The sequence below is a fragment of the Convolutriloba macropyga genome, chromosome 10 (genome assembly GCF_964194025.1).
Source record: "Convolutriloba macropyga chromosome 10, txConMacr16.3, whole genome shotgun sequence".
Lineage (NCBI taxonomy): Eukaryota > Metazoa > Xenacoelomorpha > Acoela > Convolutidae > Convolutriloba > Convolutriloba macropyga.
In genome coordinates, this window is record NC_134477.1 from 3,862,526 (window position 1) to 3,880,239 (window position 17,714).

Sequence of the window (17,714 nt, forward strand, 5' to 3'; positions counted from 1 at the left end):
AGAAAGATAGCCAGCTACAATCTAGGTGCGTGATACAATTAAAATTTTCATAACTGCTAAAAATCACCACTCTTTTATCGCCAATGTTTACTTAGTAACAGTGGCAATAAAAGAGGGTGATAAAATCGTAGTCGAATACTGAAGTGTTTTTCCAGTGTCGATCGGGCATTAAAATTTATAACACTGGCTGTTTATTTAACTGCTATTATCGCAACAGATGTTGATTAAAATGATTGCAATTATTAAACGTTTTACTGATTATCATCATTTCTGATATGTTTTGAATTTTGTTAGGTAAATGTCAAAATTGAAATCCCGCCAAGTTTGAGAAGGTCAACGCAACAAAGATCTTGTTAGATTTTGGAGAACAGTGGAAAATGAAGACTGGAGTGTTAGGAAATTTTGCAATATAGCCACCCTTACAAATTTATAACACCCTATAATGATATAAATACGGAAATTGTGGATAGGGAGCTATAAGTTACATGTGTACTAAACAGGGGTCTATATTGAGACATACCCCAAGGTTTTTTTGCTCAGATGCATATTTTTGTTTTGAAACTCACCACATCAGTGTCTGTTTGGGTGCACTTTCACCACATTCAACAAAATGGTGACAATTTGTCCTTATTCTTAATTCCATTTATTGCAGACAATCAGTTCGTGATTGCTCTGAATAACCGTAACACTTGCTCTTTTTAGCAAATATGGTACGAAGTGGTGACTCACAAATATTCAGACCCCCGGTGTTTTAACACGTATCCAAATTTTCTCCAAAACTCACAGTAAATCTTAAAATCTTATCGCTTCTGGTTCTTGCAATAAAATGTAGGATATTGGGTCTGTTAGTGCATTAAAATTTTGTGCATTTTTTTTCGAAGCAAATCTTTCAAAATCTTGATAACAATAAGAACCTTTAATCCATATTAAAGGTGAAAAGAATGTCATCGTTGAAGCTAATGGAATTGTTTTGCTCATTCTCACATTTTTAAATTAAAACTACGTCGGAGCAAAATCTAACTCAAGTTTTCACCCAAAAATTTTACATATTTGCGAGTGTCATTTAAATTGTTAACAAACTGACCGTTTCTTCCAGCTAAAACTGTTTGTTTATTTTTGTGTCAATGACTCGGTTTTTGCAATTCATAGCTAATCACGGCAATTTGATAGAATACTCATGCTTACTGTCATTTGCTAAGTATTGCCGTTAGTTTGCAATAAAATACAAAAGTGAGACCGAAAAATGCTTTCTCCGATGAAATTTTCTGAATTTATCCTGTGCTTTTTCGTGCTTTTGCGGTATAACGTTGAATTTTTTTGACCTTTATCATATCCTTCGAAACGCTTCTAATGCACTCCACCTCAAGAATCGAGATCTCAAAAGATAGAGTCAACTAATTCAAACGCTTTGATAAAAACCTTATTGATTTTAATCAAAGAATTAAAATTTGATTACAATACACTTTTCAACACGCCAGGATAGCGAATTTGTGCAACTTTATACTCAATTTTAAGTAAAGATCAGAGGCTATGTTTATACAAGAGTTCTTAACTACCTTAGTGAACTGCACTTACGTTTGCGACTATGGGAAAATTAACGGCTTTAGCAGCGAGAACACATAACTGTAATTCAAATGAATAAAATGTAAAATCATATTACAATTGCCTGCATAAATAACTGGAGCAAGAACACTTGCTGTGAAAAGTACCGGCAAAATATTGCAAGCGTAATTTGCAAACTTGTTAGAGTTGTACACTGCCCACCGTCGGGCAAATTCTGAGGCGTGTAGAACAATGTTGTCATGCAGACTGTAATGGTTATCAATCGATATTAAAAAATTTATTTTAAACAGAAAAAACGTCTGAACTAGATAATATTACCGAGCTGGATGGGGCGAATTTGCTATGTTAAATGTTTTGTCAATCTCAACCTATCACAAAGAAATTTCTTCAGAATTGCTTGGAAAAATTTGAAGTGATTTTTGAGTGGTTTCCGAGAACGGCAAGTGGAGTAAAAAAAACGAGTGGTCTCCTGGCGTGAAATTTAATCACACCCAATTTGCTGTAGATTGGGAAACTATCGCTTGAACAAAAACTCGAATTCTCGATAGTCGATTTTTGTTGAGGAGCAGCAATTTTTTTTCTTTTTTCATTTTTAAGTGAAATTTTCTGTCAAATTTTTCCGACAATGATTTTTTTACAAAGAAGTTAGGTGAAAAAAAACTTATTTCTTAAACAAAGGCAACTCTTTGAGTCTTTGTCTGAAATCTACCGGCTACTTTTTTGTGTATAACAGCTTTTCCTGTATCGTGGATAATCGTGTGAAATTTAAACTGAGAGAAATTTTACAGTGTGAAAAGACACAATTTGTAATAATTACGTGAAAACTTGTGTGTTCTGAAAATAATTCTGTCCTCTCACACGAGAAAGTTTTAGAGCGAGAAAACAGCAATTTTCAGCAACAAAATTGCAGCAACGACTGACGAAATATTAGTTCACAGACTTGTACGCACCTCCCCCCCCCCCCCCCCCCACCACCACCACCACCACCGAAGAGCAGCTTTTGAGCCGTGTAAAAAACAAGCTTGTCAAGTAGATTGTTGTGCTTATTTATTCAAAATGATATCAATTAAAATCAGATATATGAGTACACTAACCTGCTCTTGCAGTAATCAATAGCTTCTTTGAACCCTTTATTAATGTTCAGAAATTGATAACATCTATCATGTATACCAGTAACAGTTTCACTGTTATTGGGACAGTTTCTGGGCCAGGTCACCTAAAATATCAAAGAGTATATGAAGTGTATATGAAAATTATAAAGGCAAACACATTAAAAATATATAGAAAAAACTCGCATTGCTTACTTAAAATGATTTTTTTTTTGTATTTCGTAGATGAATATGCTGAAGGCATGAATTAAGTGAGCTGCGAATTAATTGCTCATTCCATGAAAAAATTACCTCGGTAGTTTAAGTTAAAATGAAAAGCACAACCAAAGGTTTTTAACAAGGTTCACCAAAAATTCAGAACATTTTGATAAAATTTTTTGCTTGTTCCGTAAAGTCACACCTTCAAAAATCCCATCGTCCAATTAACCGAAAGTCTCAGCTCACCGCTTTCTGATGTTCAGATTGAAGAACGTTTAGTGTTGGCGTAATTGATCTACGTCACTTGATGTTTTCATATTATTAAAAGACAACATTTCATGAAAACAAAAATATTGATTGCTAAAATTTACAAAAAATGATTGACGGCCAGTTGATAACTGTTGGCTATAGTTCGCTCTATTACTGATGAATGAAAAAAATAATTATAATTAAAAACGAAAGAATATGAGCGTTCGCTGCTACCTATTAAAAGAACACGAAAGCGCGCTGGACTCAAAAATCTGAAAAGTCATTGATCTTCTTCAAAATTGCATTCACAAATTTTGCTATAGGCTTTACAGAAAAGTTTTGTTACAGATATATTCTGTTATATGTTAATCTTTCGAACCTTATTTTGAAATATATAAAGCTGCAGAATTTTTGTAGACCATTATTTAAACCATTTGGTCACAATATGAATCAGGCCAAAATTGTTTTAAGCAACAATAAAATAAATCGTATCAATATTTGTTGTTTTTATTGGAAGAGTTAATAATTAAATCAAAAGCTTTTAATTAATCAAAAGCTATTAGCTCAAAAGAGTTAATAATTAAATCAAAAGCTTTTTTGATGATCTCTTCTAACTTTTTGTGTTACGGAGGGACGTTTTGCAGCAATTGTGACTTTAGTTTTTCACCAATTGAAAAAAATTATTCAATGATCTTATTAAATTTTTCTATGGATGGGTAATATTTGTTGCTTTTGATATTTTTACTCGCAATTTCAACAAAAAGTTTAAGGAAATTTTTATTTGCAGTTATTTTTTTGTATTCATAAAAACTTTGCATCCTTTGGTTTATCTTTTGCTTAACTATCCTTTTAAATTCTCTTGTCTGAATCTTTAGTCGAAGTTGTTTTTTCCTTGTATAAATTTCGGCGTACTTTTTCTCGGCTTTTTGTTTGCGAGAAAAAAATTTGCAAAATCTTTTGTGCAGAAAAAACTTAGCGTTGGTGCCCTCTCCAGCGCCGTCCACATTTTTAAACGCTGCAAGAGAATTTTTTTCTCCAAGACTTTCAAACTTGATCAATTTCCGTGACATGTTAGAATTTGCTTATCTCCTAGGAGCTTCATCAATGTTGATTTCGACACAAATCGAATAAATGTCTTTTTTTGTTTTTGTGTGTGTGTGTTTTGGAAGCAAAATTTGAACAGAACAAGTCATTTTAAGTTCTACTTATTTCTTGAGAGATAAATTTTTCATCGAATTACTTTAAATCAAGAGATTCAGACAGATCCCTTAGATAGCTTTGTTAGACTCCCTTAAATGTATAATTTACATTAATTTCACAACAAAGAACATGCCAACTTTCTGGCTTCGAGATTCACCTCGTAAATTTTTTTATTTTTAAGATATTTTGTTAATATTGCAAGGATTCGTATACAGCTTTTTCGGAATCGTACTATGTTTTCTACGCTTTCCTGTTAAACGTACAAGGAGTTGGCGATGGAATAGAATCATCTTTCTTACATCATATATGATTATATATGAATATTAAAATGTAGCAGCCCGGGCAACCCGGGTACTTGTGGCCGTTAATCAAGAGAGCAGGTATAAAAGTCGCGGCCACAGGTGTTTTTCTGGAAACAATCTAGTGAATGAGGTAAAAAAAAGAAAACAACGTTTACGTACTAGCTTGGTTTTAGGGCTAAAATATGGGGAAGCTTGGAAAAAATCTGCTTTCTTTTTTAGCGCAATTTGGTTTGTCGTATTGCTATCGTTTCGCCCTATTTTTTTTAAAAAAAACTTTACTACGATTGAAATCGAAGGATATTACCATCAAAACTCTTAATTCCCCTGAATAATAAAACCCAAGAAGAACTATTTATCAAAATTGTTTATCTAAGGTGGTGATTTCCAATTAAAAAGGTTGCTATTCGAGAGCTTGCTGGCTAACCCTGTGCGGTCTGGGATCTCTTGTCTGCTTAAAAAGCTCAACCATTCCACTCTCTTTCGTCACAACTTTGCTGACGCCGTAATAAAGGTACATATATTTATCCACGCCATCGAGAAGGTCCAGTCTCAGAAGATCTAAGTCGTCATCAAGAACAGAGCTTTTTTCTTTCGGATCATCGTAAAACCCAACCTGTATACGTGTCAAATTGACATAACCCCAGTTTTCGATCAGTACCTCAAAATTGCTTTCTTGTTTGGGTCGGAACTGTTGGTTGTAAGATTGGGGTTCTATCTGACTATTGAGCAAAATTTTGTCACGTGGTTCATTCTCTTCAGCGTAGAAGAATTTCACATAAACTTTGTTCTTTGTACCTTAAAAAAACTGTTTAAATTTTCAAAGACAAAAAATAGAGAAAACTATTTCCACAAATTCAGTTTACTTCTGAAACCTTTTCATAGTCTCATTCTGCTCAATATTACTATTTGGATCTTTTCCGTTTGCCCCCCCCCCCCCCAGTTACAGAGCACGTGCCATTATGTAGTAAATCATTATGTAAAAATATGGCACGCACGTCTAGGGGTTGCAAATAATATGCGCCCACAAAGCTGTGGGGGGGGGCACAAACTGAAAAAACCCGACTTTTTTTCAAGACGATATTCAAACTTTGCATCTACTCCTCTTTCTGATAGTTTCTCGAACCTGGTGTACACTAGTTCGGATTTTGATTGACAAAAAAAGTCATATGCTCGACCAGTATTTTGGTATGATAAGACCGGCGTAGATCATACTCCACTTTTAAAGGACTTCGACAAGATTCTTGACCCAACTCAAGTATGAACCAGACGGACTTGGGTTGTATACAGGGTGGTTCAGACCCAACTATGTAATGATTATGAATTGACTAGGTATTCACACTTCGGAAATACTAAATTTCTGAAATTGGGCAACTTGAAATTTGATATTAGAAGGTTTCATTTATCCTGCCGTCGTTCAGCGGTGTTTTGTCCAGACATGTGTTTGTCCAGAGTTTTCTGACTTGATAATTTCCTTTGTTCAGTTACTCTTGTGCGTTCATTCATGTTTTTATTCTGCGCACTTTTGAGTGCAAGGGGCCCCCTGGTTTGCTACTATCAGTCTGTAGAAATGGAATTTCAGTTATATATAACAAGTTATGAAAGGACAGAGAGAGATATTCAATCAGTGTGAAAAAATTGTATTTAGACTTAAGCAAATACGGTGGCAGATTTCTTTATAGTACAAGGGTCGGCCTTTCAAAAGTCTCTGGGTTAAATGGTTTTAAGTTTCTCAAATTTATCTCCTTTTTCACAAGATTGTTGCATCAAATACAATACTTGCAGAAAAGGTTTTACTTAAATCTGAGTAAACCTAATCGGAGCTAAAAGGCCACATATCGCAGTGTGACGTGTTTGGCAATCTCTGCTAGCAAAAAACTGATAGAGCTTACTTTGTTTGGATGCCATTTTCCTAGAAAATGGATCCCGATTCGCCCGTTTTTTTCTCCGAAATTAGACCAATCCATACTAGAAGTGCAGGAAATACTTTTTGATAACGTGGAAGCTTGAGATTGTTTTATTTTACTTTAGCAATAGACCCAAAACAAGATATTGATCTTAAGTTGTTCCGACCCCACTTGTGGGGGGAAAACTATATGCTTGAGTTTTTTTATTAAGTCAATTTTGGCCAATCGATACATTGTTTGCAGAGAATTGATGTGACTGGTATCACTAGACACCCCGTCTAACGTAGGTAATCAAAATAAAAAATTCTTTGTAAAATTGCAACCTTTTTGAGCAGGTATCGAGGTTTAATTGTTATTTTTAATATTTACTTTTTTAGAGTTTTATTAACCCTGAAAAACCAGCATGCTGCCGTATCGTGGTTCTTTATATTTTTCTGTCTTCAAAGCGGTTTTCCAGTTTTTGTTGCCATCTGAGTTCTGTTTTGCTTTCTTTTTCTTGTGAGCTTCTGGTGACGCACTTGTTTTAAAGGTGAAGATATCCTTTTTCTTGAAATTTTCTGTGGACAACTAATGATGCTGTTGACTTTGACAATAAAAGTTTTCATTAAAATATTGTAAACATCGCCAATTTTTGTTTCTTGTTACACAGGTTGTTTTTTTTTCTTGAGTCCCTACTATGCCAATGAACCCTTAAAGTCCCAAATAGTCTCTCAGGCTTAATTTTATGGCACTGACTACATTGAAAATAGTTGTTTCAGATAAATTAAAGTAAGTAAAGTAAATAAAACGTAAATTTTTGAATTTGGAATTTAGATGTTTTGTTTCTGTAGTTTTGTCACATACTGAGTAATAAAAAGTCCGATTTCTTTCTGTAATGGAATAGGAAAACTCATGAACGGCTTGAAATTGTTTTTAGTGGTTTTCAATGACTAGAAAGTGGTATTTTTTTTAAAAAAAAAGTTGGTGTAGTTTGAGTTCTGACTACTTTTTTTCTAACCTTTGTTGTCTCGCCTTCAATTTAGATTATTGAAGTCTTCATAAATAAATAATGAGTCTTATATGAATCGAAAATTGTTCTTCTGTTGATAGTTAGCTGTATGTGTAAAATTGTTGCTGTTTAAAATTGTAAAAGTTGAGAGAAATTTAGAATTTTGATTGGATTTGGCTTTCCACTCATTCGTTCCCTTGTTAAAAATGGGTTGTTTGCAACTGAATTTATCAATCTTTCAGATTGTTCAAAACTCAATCTGGTTTGTTAGTAAATTGAAAACTTTATATGATTTCCAATGAGAATGATTGGCTTTAAACTTTGTTCAAAAAACATTAAATAATTTCTGGATAAAGTGTGCCAACCAATAATGTTTTTGCCGAAATGAAAGTTATTCTCAATAACAAGAGGTTTAAGCTTGTTTATACAAAAACTTATGAGAGTATTTCTCTGGGTAGTTGTAGTGCCTGATATTTGATTGTTTTTCTATTCCAAATTTTAACACCAAAAACTTCAAGAAATTCGAGCTTGAATAAAAAGTTGTGCCGTTTTTTGTGTTTATGATATGTGAGTCTATATGAAAAAAATGACAGTCATCAATTTACAAACTTTCAACAAATTAAATTTTCCTATCGTTTCATTTCTCTCAGTACTCATTCTAGAGAATTTATGGAAAATTTGTCTGATTGCTATGGACAATTACGTAATTACGTCCCTCCATTTTCATCAACTTGTCAAAATTTAAGTTAGAAATATGAACTACTGAGCCTAACAAATTGATTGTTTTTTCTCACGTTGCAAAGATGTTGATGTCTGATTTGGCCTTGGGCAACTAATGATTTTGCTGAAATTGTTGCAAGGTGATTTTAGTAAAATTTTGTGAAAAAACACCAATGTTATTTTTATCTGGTATTGTTACTGAGTCCCAATACCTACAATTTTCCTTGAAATTCAATTAAACCTACATAAGGTGTGTTTTTAATAATTGATTTTATTGATTGCTTAGAAATTATTTGTTTTAGTAAAGGTTTTGAATTTTGATTTCAAATGTTTTTTTTCCGGTAGGTTTATTGAAGTTTTAGTAGAGACAGACTTCAACTGTTGACGTTGAAAAAATTTTTGAATGGCCGGAGTTTGTAGCTGATAGTTGTTTTCAATGGCCATTTTCTTCCAAAAAAATTGAATCAATTTTTAATTTTGAGACTTAATTTGTTGGTTTTAGTTTTTCTTGTCATTGAACCTCATTTTAAAAGTATTTTTTATTTCAATAATCAAACAAATGGGAATCTCTTTTTTGCTTGCAATTGATAGCTAGTGATAAGTATAATAATTACTCCATTTAAACGTGAAAAAAAATAGAGAAATTTTGATTTCTGTCTAAATTTGGTTTTTAAATTTTGTTGGTTACATATGGATTTTCAATCAATTGCATTGCTGACAGGTCTAATTTACTTCTGATGGAATTGGAGTTTTTGAATGTAGCCGTTTGACAACAAATAAATTTCAACTTTATATGTTCAAAAGTGATCAAAGTTTTGAAAAATTAGAAATTATGCTACCTTCCTCATATTTCAATCTCTACTTGTTGTTCGGTGTTTTTCTTTTTTAAAAAATAACTCTGAAGTTTATTTAATTTCTCAAAATTTCCACTATCATGAATCACCTTAATGTTACGTAAATTCGGTACCCTTTGATTGAATTTGATTTGAGATTGCATTAGAATTTTAGATTTAGAAACGAGTGCAGTTGTATATATTTTTCACTCCTGTCAACCTTTTTTGAAATCGAAATTGGGAATTTAAAATCGAATCAGAAATTAAAAAGAGGCCATTTGTCAGTTAAGAGACATAAGAATTTTAGAATTAGTTTGAAACGGGATTAATGTTGTTTTTCGGATATCAACTTTTGTTTTGTTGGTTATGGTAAAATTATTCAATCACTGGACCAAAATTGTTTATATTTTCTTCATGAGAAATTGCATTAAAATTAATTTCATGACTGTCGTTTCTTCTATTTGAGTGTTTATATTAATGAGTTAAAGAATTTGGATCTCAGATGTAAAAGCACGTTTTTCGACATCTATCTTTTCTCAAGAATCTATCAAAGTTAAAATAACAAAACATGAAAAATGAATATGAACGGTCATTCAAAGGCCGTCCTATCTATTCTTCAATTGGTAGATAATTCAGATTAATTGTTTATCAGTGGGGTCGGTTCATTCTATGCCATCGCACTTTAGCGAGCCACTTGGTTTACTGTAGTAGCATTGTATCTAGCATCCGAGATTTTATGTCGACTAGGTTTTGAAGCTATAAAATTTCACTGCCTTAGTTCACTGCCCAGCCTAGTTCACACTGCCATATAGTCGCTGCCGCTCTCCTTTAATGTATAGAATTACGGAATTTGAGCAACACTAGATTTTGACATCTTGTTTTTACTACCATCTGCGCCTTATCTATTGAAAGTTCTAGCCTGAAAAATCCCAAAATTTTTTGCCGCGCTTTCTTCATATTACAATTTATCGCCTGATTTTTGTATAATTTTCTGTCTTTTCAGTCAATTTTGACGCCTGAGAGAATGGTTGATAACATTACAATAACAAAAAATCAGACAGACAAAGTCTTAACGGCCATTCATTGAAAGAAATTTGTATTTTAATTCAATAATAAATGGTAAGAAAGACAGTGATATAATTTTTTTAAATTTCACTTAAGACATTAAAACAAAAAACACTGAAGCAATTTTTTGAAATATTTTGCAAAATCGAACAAACTGATCTAGTTTCAGTAGACCTAGCAGTTACACGTGCTCCTGGGGATAAAGTCCACTATTCTGTTTAACAAGTGCGCGTGTTGGCGCAAAAAATCTGCGTACAAAAAAGGGGGTGTGCAAAACAGAATAGTTCCGAAATGCTTAATACTAGCACGCTAATATTCCTTCTAAGAATGTTCTAATTTTATCGGAATTTTTTGTCACGAACTTTTTATTAATTACGTTTTTGCCCAACTGGTATATGCGCCTGAAAGTTTTAATTTTGAAGTGTCAAAATTTCAACGTGAATTTTTTTGTCATGTTTTTGGCCTTGCATATAACAAGAAATTAAATGGAATACAATTTTTTTCAATTCAAATCAGTCGGTATTTTTTTCAAACAATAAGATTTCATTAAACACGAGGTTGCTCTAACTGCTGATAAATTTCTAGCTGAAAGCTGAAATTTATGACTTGTTCCTGTTGGAAATTCCAGCAACGTTATGCAAATTTCTGAGCTCTCATTAGTCGAAAATGTTGAAAATCTGATGTAGTGATTGATAGGAGAGGAGATTTTACACTCTAGGTTTGATAGGTAACGGGGACCAAAAAACAAAAAAAAATCAAATGCATTTTAGTCTTTATGAGCACTATTTTTACTCTTCAGCATCTTTTACGTGCAATAATGGTCTGTTAATAATTACACCAGCTAATAATGAACGCGCTTGCGAATTTTTTTTAAGTCATTCTCATGTTTTTTTGGCTCCTCTATTCAAGGTTTATCCTGTCAAGTATGCGTTGAGTAGGTTTGTCTCTATGCATAAATATGAAATTCTGTTTGGCATATCTTATGCCTTTTTTATTTTCTATTTCATTCTTCCTAATTTGTGGATCTCCCCTTATTTTTGGATTTCCGCTTTCACGTATTCTAACTATATTATCTCTTGTTTGCTGTTAAGCTCTGTAGAAAATGTTTGAGCCCATAACTTGTCGAGGAATCTATACAAGCACAATAATTGAGAAAACCGGGGCAATTGTCATAACAAATTTCTTCAGTTAAGTTTAACTTTTAATGTCATTTAATTATACGATGAGCAAGTGATGTCAAGGTGTCCCAAGTTTACTTCATGCACAATTTACAATAATTCGTTTTCCCCGAGTTTTCTAACAGTCAAGAAAATCGTTAAGGTCGTAAAAACTTTTTGATACTCTGGAGCAGATAGCATTTCTCTGAGCCAAAAACAGTCACAGTATTGCGATAATCAGCTACACAATTCAACAGTACTTTGTTACGAATATTGAAAGTTGACGTATTTTTTCAGCGCAACAAACGTTGTCAGGCTTTTCTGAAAATTTGAAAATAAATCTGACTGTCATTATTTATTGGCTCAAAATTATAAATTTGTATTTGCCAGGTACCCAGTTTTTTGTCGCCAAGTTGTTATACATATATTTTCTCAACTATTTCTTTTTTCAAGCAATTAAACCAATTTACATCTAATTAAACTTAGTACGATAAGCTTCATACATTCTATTAAATACGGACAAAAAGTCTTCCCAGCATATTAAAAATTTGAATTACTTTAACATTCAACGTTTTTTGAACAAAGAACATTTAGCAAATTTTAATAACAAAATAATCCTCCAGAGCATAAGGTAAAAATTTTTACTAATTGTCTGAGTTCTCCAAAAGATCCATTGTTTTTCATTTGTACGAATCAATCAAGACATAGGGATGTCAATATGATGTGGTCAACAAAACAAACGAAGTAGTTGTGACAACCGTTATTAGTTCCAAATTAAGTAAAAAGACATTTTCATTGAATATCCGAATCGGACAAATCTTGCAATGTTAGTTACCGACGCTGACAAAGAAACCAATTGTTTCAGGCCAAATTGCCCAAAGATAACTGCTCTTGGGTAAAAACTTTCTCACAAACAGTTCCAAAATCAAGCCCCACCTGATTAGGCAACGAACAGCTTTTTTTGCCTTTATAATTTTGTTGTAACTGTTTAGTGTGGTTAATAAAGTTGAGAATTGGCTTCTCTAATAAGGTAATCAGCTGCAATGGCCTTGAGAAATTCAATCCAGGTAATTTTCTTGAAGTGTGAGAACTAGATTTTCTGTATTAAATGCCTGAGAGAATGATTGATGACCTAATAATGACATAAAACCAGACAGACTAAGTATCAATGGCTATTCATAGGAAAAAAATTGTATTTAGATACAGAAATAAATGGTAGGAAAGAGAGTGATGTAATTTTACCTAAATTACTTTTATATATTCAAACAAAACGGACTGAAAAAATCTATTGAAATAGTTTGCAAATTCGAACATAAGTCTACAATCTAATCTACTCTCATTTGAGCTAACTACGCAGCTGTGCCTAATTGTCTGTTTTCTTCATCTCAAAAAGATTGCAAATGATATCATAAGAAAGAATTTAGATCTACTTTGTTTAACACGTGCGCCTGGGGTCACAAAAATATAAGCGTGCAGAAATGGGGGTGGGCAAAACAGAATAGATCAGAAATGCTTTATATTGCCGCTAATATTACTTCTAAAAGTCTTCTATTTTTATTGGAATTTTTTGACAGGACTCTTTCGTTAATTTCATGTTTGCGCAACTGATATATGCGCCTTAAATTTTAAACTCTGAAGTGTAAAAATTTCAACCTCGATTTTTGGTAATGTTTTTTGGTCTTACATATCAAAAGTATTTAAATGAAAAATAAATTTTTACAATACAAATTAGTTGGTTTATTCAAACGATAAGGTTTTTTAAACACGCTGTTGCTCTAGCTGTTGATCAATTTCGATTTGAAAGCTGAAAATTTTGACTTGCTTCTGTTGTTAATCTCAGCAACGTTATGTGAATCTCTGTGGTCTCATTTCTCAAAACCGCTAAAAATTTGACGTAGTGACTGATAGCTTAACATTTTACATTAGAGGACTCAAGGTAACAGATTCCAAAAAGCAAAATTTCTACTGCAGTTTAGTGATGTTGAGCAGTATTTTACTAATCAGCATCTTTTAATTGCATTACTGGTTTGTTAAAAATTACACCACCTAATGATAAGCTCACGGGCTCAGAAATTTTGTATATGTCATTCTCATACTCTTTTTGGCTCCTTAAGGCAAGGTTCATCCAGTCAGGTGTACGTTGAATAGGTAGAGCTTTATGCAAAATTATGTTTAGCATATCTAATGCCTTTTTTGTTTTTCTATTTTTATCTTCCTAATTTGTGGATCTTCTCTTAATTTTTGGATCTTGGCTTTCACATTTTCTAACTATATTATCTCTTGTTTGCGGTTACGCTCTGGAACAAATGTTTGAGAACATAACTTGTTGAGGATTCCGTGCAGGCACAACTATTGAGAAAGCCGGGCCAACTGTTATATTAAACTTTCTGTTTTTTATCCGTAAAGTTCAACTTTAAAAGTCATTTGAGGAAAGCCATACATTGGGCAAGTGGCGTCAAGTTGTCTCAAATTTACTTCACGCACAATTTTTAGAGTTTGTTTTCCCTTATTTTTCTAATAGCCGAGAAAGTTGTTAAGGTTGTCAAATCGTTTTGGTACTCAGAAGCAAGATTTCTTTGAGCCAAAAATAGTCACAGTTTTACGATAATTGGCATGAATATCGAAAGCAATTTGGCACCAATTTTGAATGTGAATATATTATTTTTTACTGTCAATAAATTTGACTGGCATCATATATGACTTAAAATTATAAACATAATATTTGCCAGAAAGTTGTTTTGTGTATTTTCTAAACTATATCTGTTTTCAAACATTTAAATCAATTTGAATTGAATTGAACTTAATACGATATGCTTCATGCATTCTACGGACAAATAGTCTTCACAGAATTTAACTTCACAAAATCACTCTTAACCTTCAACGTTTTTAGTAGCAAAATAATCCTTCAGAGCATAAAGTAAAAATTTTTCACTAAAATTTTGAATTCTCCAAAGGATTCATTGTTTTTTTATTTTTACGAATTAAATAAGATACAAGGAAACGATCTCCTTAATATGATATGGTCAACAAAGCAAATGAAGTAGTTGTGGCAACAGTTTTTAGCAAATTAATTAAAGTTACTCCAAATTAACCAAAAAACATTTTTATTGAATATCCGAATCGGAGAAATCTCGGAATATTAGTTAGCGACACTGAAATAATAACCAATAGTTTCATGCAAAATTGCCAAAAATATCTGCTCTTTCGTAAGAAGTTACTCAAAAACACTGCCCAATTCAAGCTCCAACTGATTAGGCAAATAACAGTTCTTCTGCTTTTTCATTGTTGCTGCAACTGTTCAGGGTGGTTAATTAAGTTGTGACTTAACTGCCCTTGGGAAATTCAATCCAGGTAGTTTTTGTGATGTGTGAGGACTTGATTTTTGGATTATTTTTCACTGCCGTTGACAACAATTTGGCCAGTTGATAAGTTTCTTTTTAGTTCCGTATCTTTTTTGGCTGATTTTTTATAGCCGCTCCAAGTAAGGTAAATTTCCAAGGATCATGTGAACTGATAGTACCTGCAGAGTCACCCAGGTTTGTTTTGAAGACCAGCTGTACCTGTTTTGTGCATTGAAGATGGCATTCAACCAAAAATATATTGAAAACTAATAGCTTTGAAACATAATGCATATCTGGTGCCTGATGAAATATCACATTTTGCCGACAAAATAAAAAGAAAAATGAGAAAGAGAAAAATTTGGCAAACAGATTATGGCGAAGTAAGACGACCCAAAAACCGACTTCTTGCTTTGTAGAAAATCAAATTGTGGGTCATATGACTGTGGCCTTGACCCGTTTTTATCAAACAAATAAAGTTACTTTTGAAAAAAAGAGGAATTTGAAATTTAGCCGCTAATGAAAAACAATGCCTTGGGAAATTAACTGCCCTTGGGAAATTCAATCCAGGTAGGTTTTTGTGATGTGTGAGAACTTGTTTTTTGGATTATTTTTCACTGCAGTTGACAACAATTTGGCCAGTTGATAAATTTTTTTTAGTTCAGTATCTTTTTTGGCTGATTTTTTACAGCCGCTCCAAGTAAGGTACATTTCCAAGGATCATGTGAACTGATAGTACCTGCAGAGTCACCCAGGTTTGTTTTGAAGACCAGCTGTACCTGTTTTGTGCATTGAAGATGGCATTCAACCAAAAAAATATTGAAAACTAATAGCTTTGAAACATAATGCATATCTGGTGCCTGATGAAAGATCACATTTTGCCGACAAAATAAAAATAAAAATGAGAAAGAGAAAAATTTGGCAAACAGATTATGGCGAAGTAAGGCGACCCAAAAACCGACTTCTTGCTTTGTAGAAAATCAAATTGTGGGTCATATGACTGCGGCCTTGACCCGTTTTTATCAAACAAATAAAGTTACTTTTGAAAAATGAAAAACATTCTCTAAGTCACATGATGAAAAAAATTTTGGAGAAACCTGCAATTCTTAAGTGCAGTAACCAACATTTGATCAGTTTCATAATCAATTTTCAATCACTGAAAACCAGCTCTGAGAAAGAAAGAAATCATGAATTATTTAATTTGTCGTAGACAACACAACCTAGAAAAATATTCTTTTTATATATCTCATTGGAGACATTTATCTTCAGAACCTGTCAAGCATTAAGGAATTCAGCTTAAGGAACATTTCAAAATTTAAAGTAAAAGTTTTTATAAGTTTTAAAATAAATCAAAATTATTGTTTCAACTGTTGCTCGAATTGAGGTGACTGCAAAAAGACGAGCGAAGCTCAAAAGTGAAACCATTAATTTTTTTCGAACATTTTGATAAACTGAGAGGATTCCTGACTTGGTTTGCGCGTTTGATTTCAGAGAGAATCGAAAGACCTCAAGAAAAGCGTGCAGTGTACAATGTGATAAAATCAAAAAGGAAGAAACTTATTCGGTTTAATTTTTATCCGGGGATAAAAGCTTTGGTTGCAACCTATAGTGAAGGTATGATAAAACAAACTCACCTCAGAAAGAAGATTACGTGGGCAACACAATAAGTTGACTTCAAAATTTTAAGAATAGTAAATTGAAAAAAGTAGTGGATTTATTTGCCATGCAACCACTTTCTAAGCGAAAGATTTTTGCATAGCACATATAACCCACTACTCTAAAAATATGAAAATAACAATAAAAATTTGACTTGCAAATATTATAATAACACTAAAAATCGACTAAAATGTCACTTTAATAAATATTAAAAACCACAGTTTTTATGACATTTTTCGATATTGTTAAAACAGAAACAAAAAAAAAGACCAAATACCCCATAACACCAGTGAATAGAATTTTATTAGATAGCACATATTATGCGCTACTTATGTCAACATAAACTAAAACTTCATTTGAAGCCAATCTAACACTACTAATTTAAATTATATCGATAAGGTTTAATTACCATGAAACTCAGTGATTAAAACAACAAAATCGCAGTTCTTTAAAAAAAAGAAACTGCTCTGAGACTATACGTGGAACACACTGTGATTGGCATACTGTCAACAACAAAACCCCCACTCTGAGACCGGTGGAAACTCTGTGATTAGGTTTATAATTGAATAAAAAATAAAATTGAAGTAAGAGTAATTTAAAATCTAACTAACAATATGAACTATTTTTTTACCATCCTTACTAACATTAAACTTTTTTAATGTCAAAACGAATCCATAGCATATAACATAAGCATATATCTATATATCTATATATATATATAAATATATATAACTGTTTATATATATATATATATACTTATATAATTTTCTTCAATAAAATTATTCAAAGGTTCTATGATTTATATATGGTTTAGTATTATCAGGTTCTCCATTCCAGTCTTGTTAATGTTCATTATATCTTTAATGTCTCATTGTAATTATACCTACCATAATTCATATCCGAGATAAAACTGAAAACTAGTCTTACAAAAACATTTGGTAACATCCAATATATTAAATATACTTGCATCAGTAACTTGTTCATTAACATTATAAAACAAACTTTTTTTGTCTGGTCTTTCTATACCTTTCTCCATAACAAAGATCAATTGAGAAGTTAGTAGAATTAGACACATTTCTATAGAAAGGCTTTCTTTCATAATAGTTTAAATGTATATCAATCTTTTTATTTAATCCTTTACAAACAATAATTCCATTATCATTACAAGGGTAAATACCAGGTACAGAACGAGATATATCTTTAACTTCTATTCTATCATCATTAGCGACAGCAGCAAAAGTGCCCACCGCCAGCACAATCACATCTATGTAATGCTTGATCATTTTTATTTCTGTTTAAAATTAACTTGAACACTAAATCATATATATTTTTCTAAATCGTTGAAAACCAAATAGTTCACTTAATTTGATCATCATCATCATATATATATATGCCCCATTTCTCTAGCATCAACCCGATCTTCTTTTTATTG

At 32.3% G+C, this 17,714-nt stretch overlaps 1 protein-coding gene across 2 annotated transcripts in view; it reads right to left on the reverse strand.

Moving 5' to 3' along the window:
* LOC142348285 (uncharacterized) overlaps nucleotides 1–17,714 on the reverse strand; it is a 45,456-nt gene that overhangs the window by 15,786 nt on the left and 11,956 nt on the right. The window contains exons 1-3 of one of the 2 annotated variants that reach the window (XM_075399580.1): nucleotides 14,809–14,932; nucleotides 5,046–5,416; nucleotides 2,658–2,779 (exon numbers count right to left, since the gene is read on the reverse strand). In XM_075399580.1, coding sequence (XP_075255695.1) covers nucleotides 2,658–2,779; nucleotides 5,046–5,416; nucleotides 14,809–14,920 — 605 coding nt within the window. In that variant the 5' untranslated portion in view covers nucleotides 14,921–14,932. Of the gene's footprint in view, nucleotides 1–2,657; nucleotides 2,780–5,045; nucleotides 5,417–14,808; nucleotides 14,933–17,714 lie in introns of those variants that run through there. The other variant, XM_075399581.1, reaches the window with a different exon arrangement.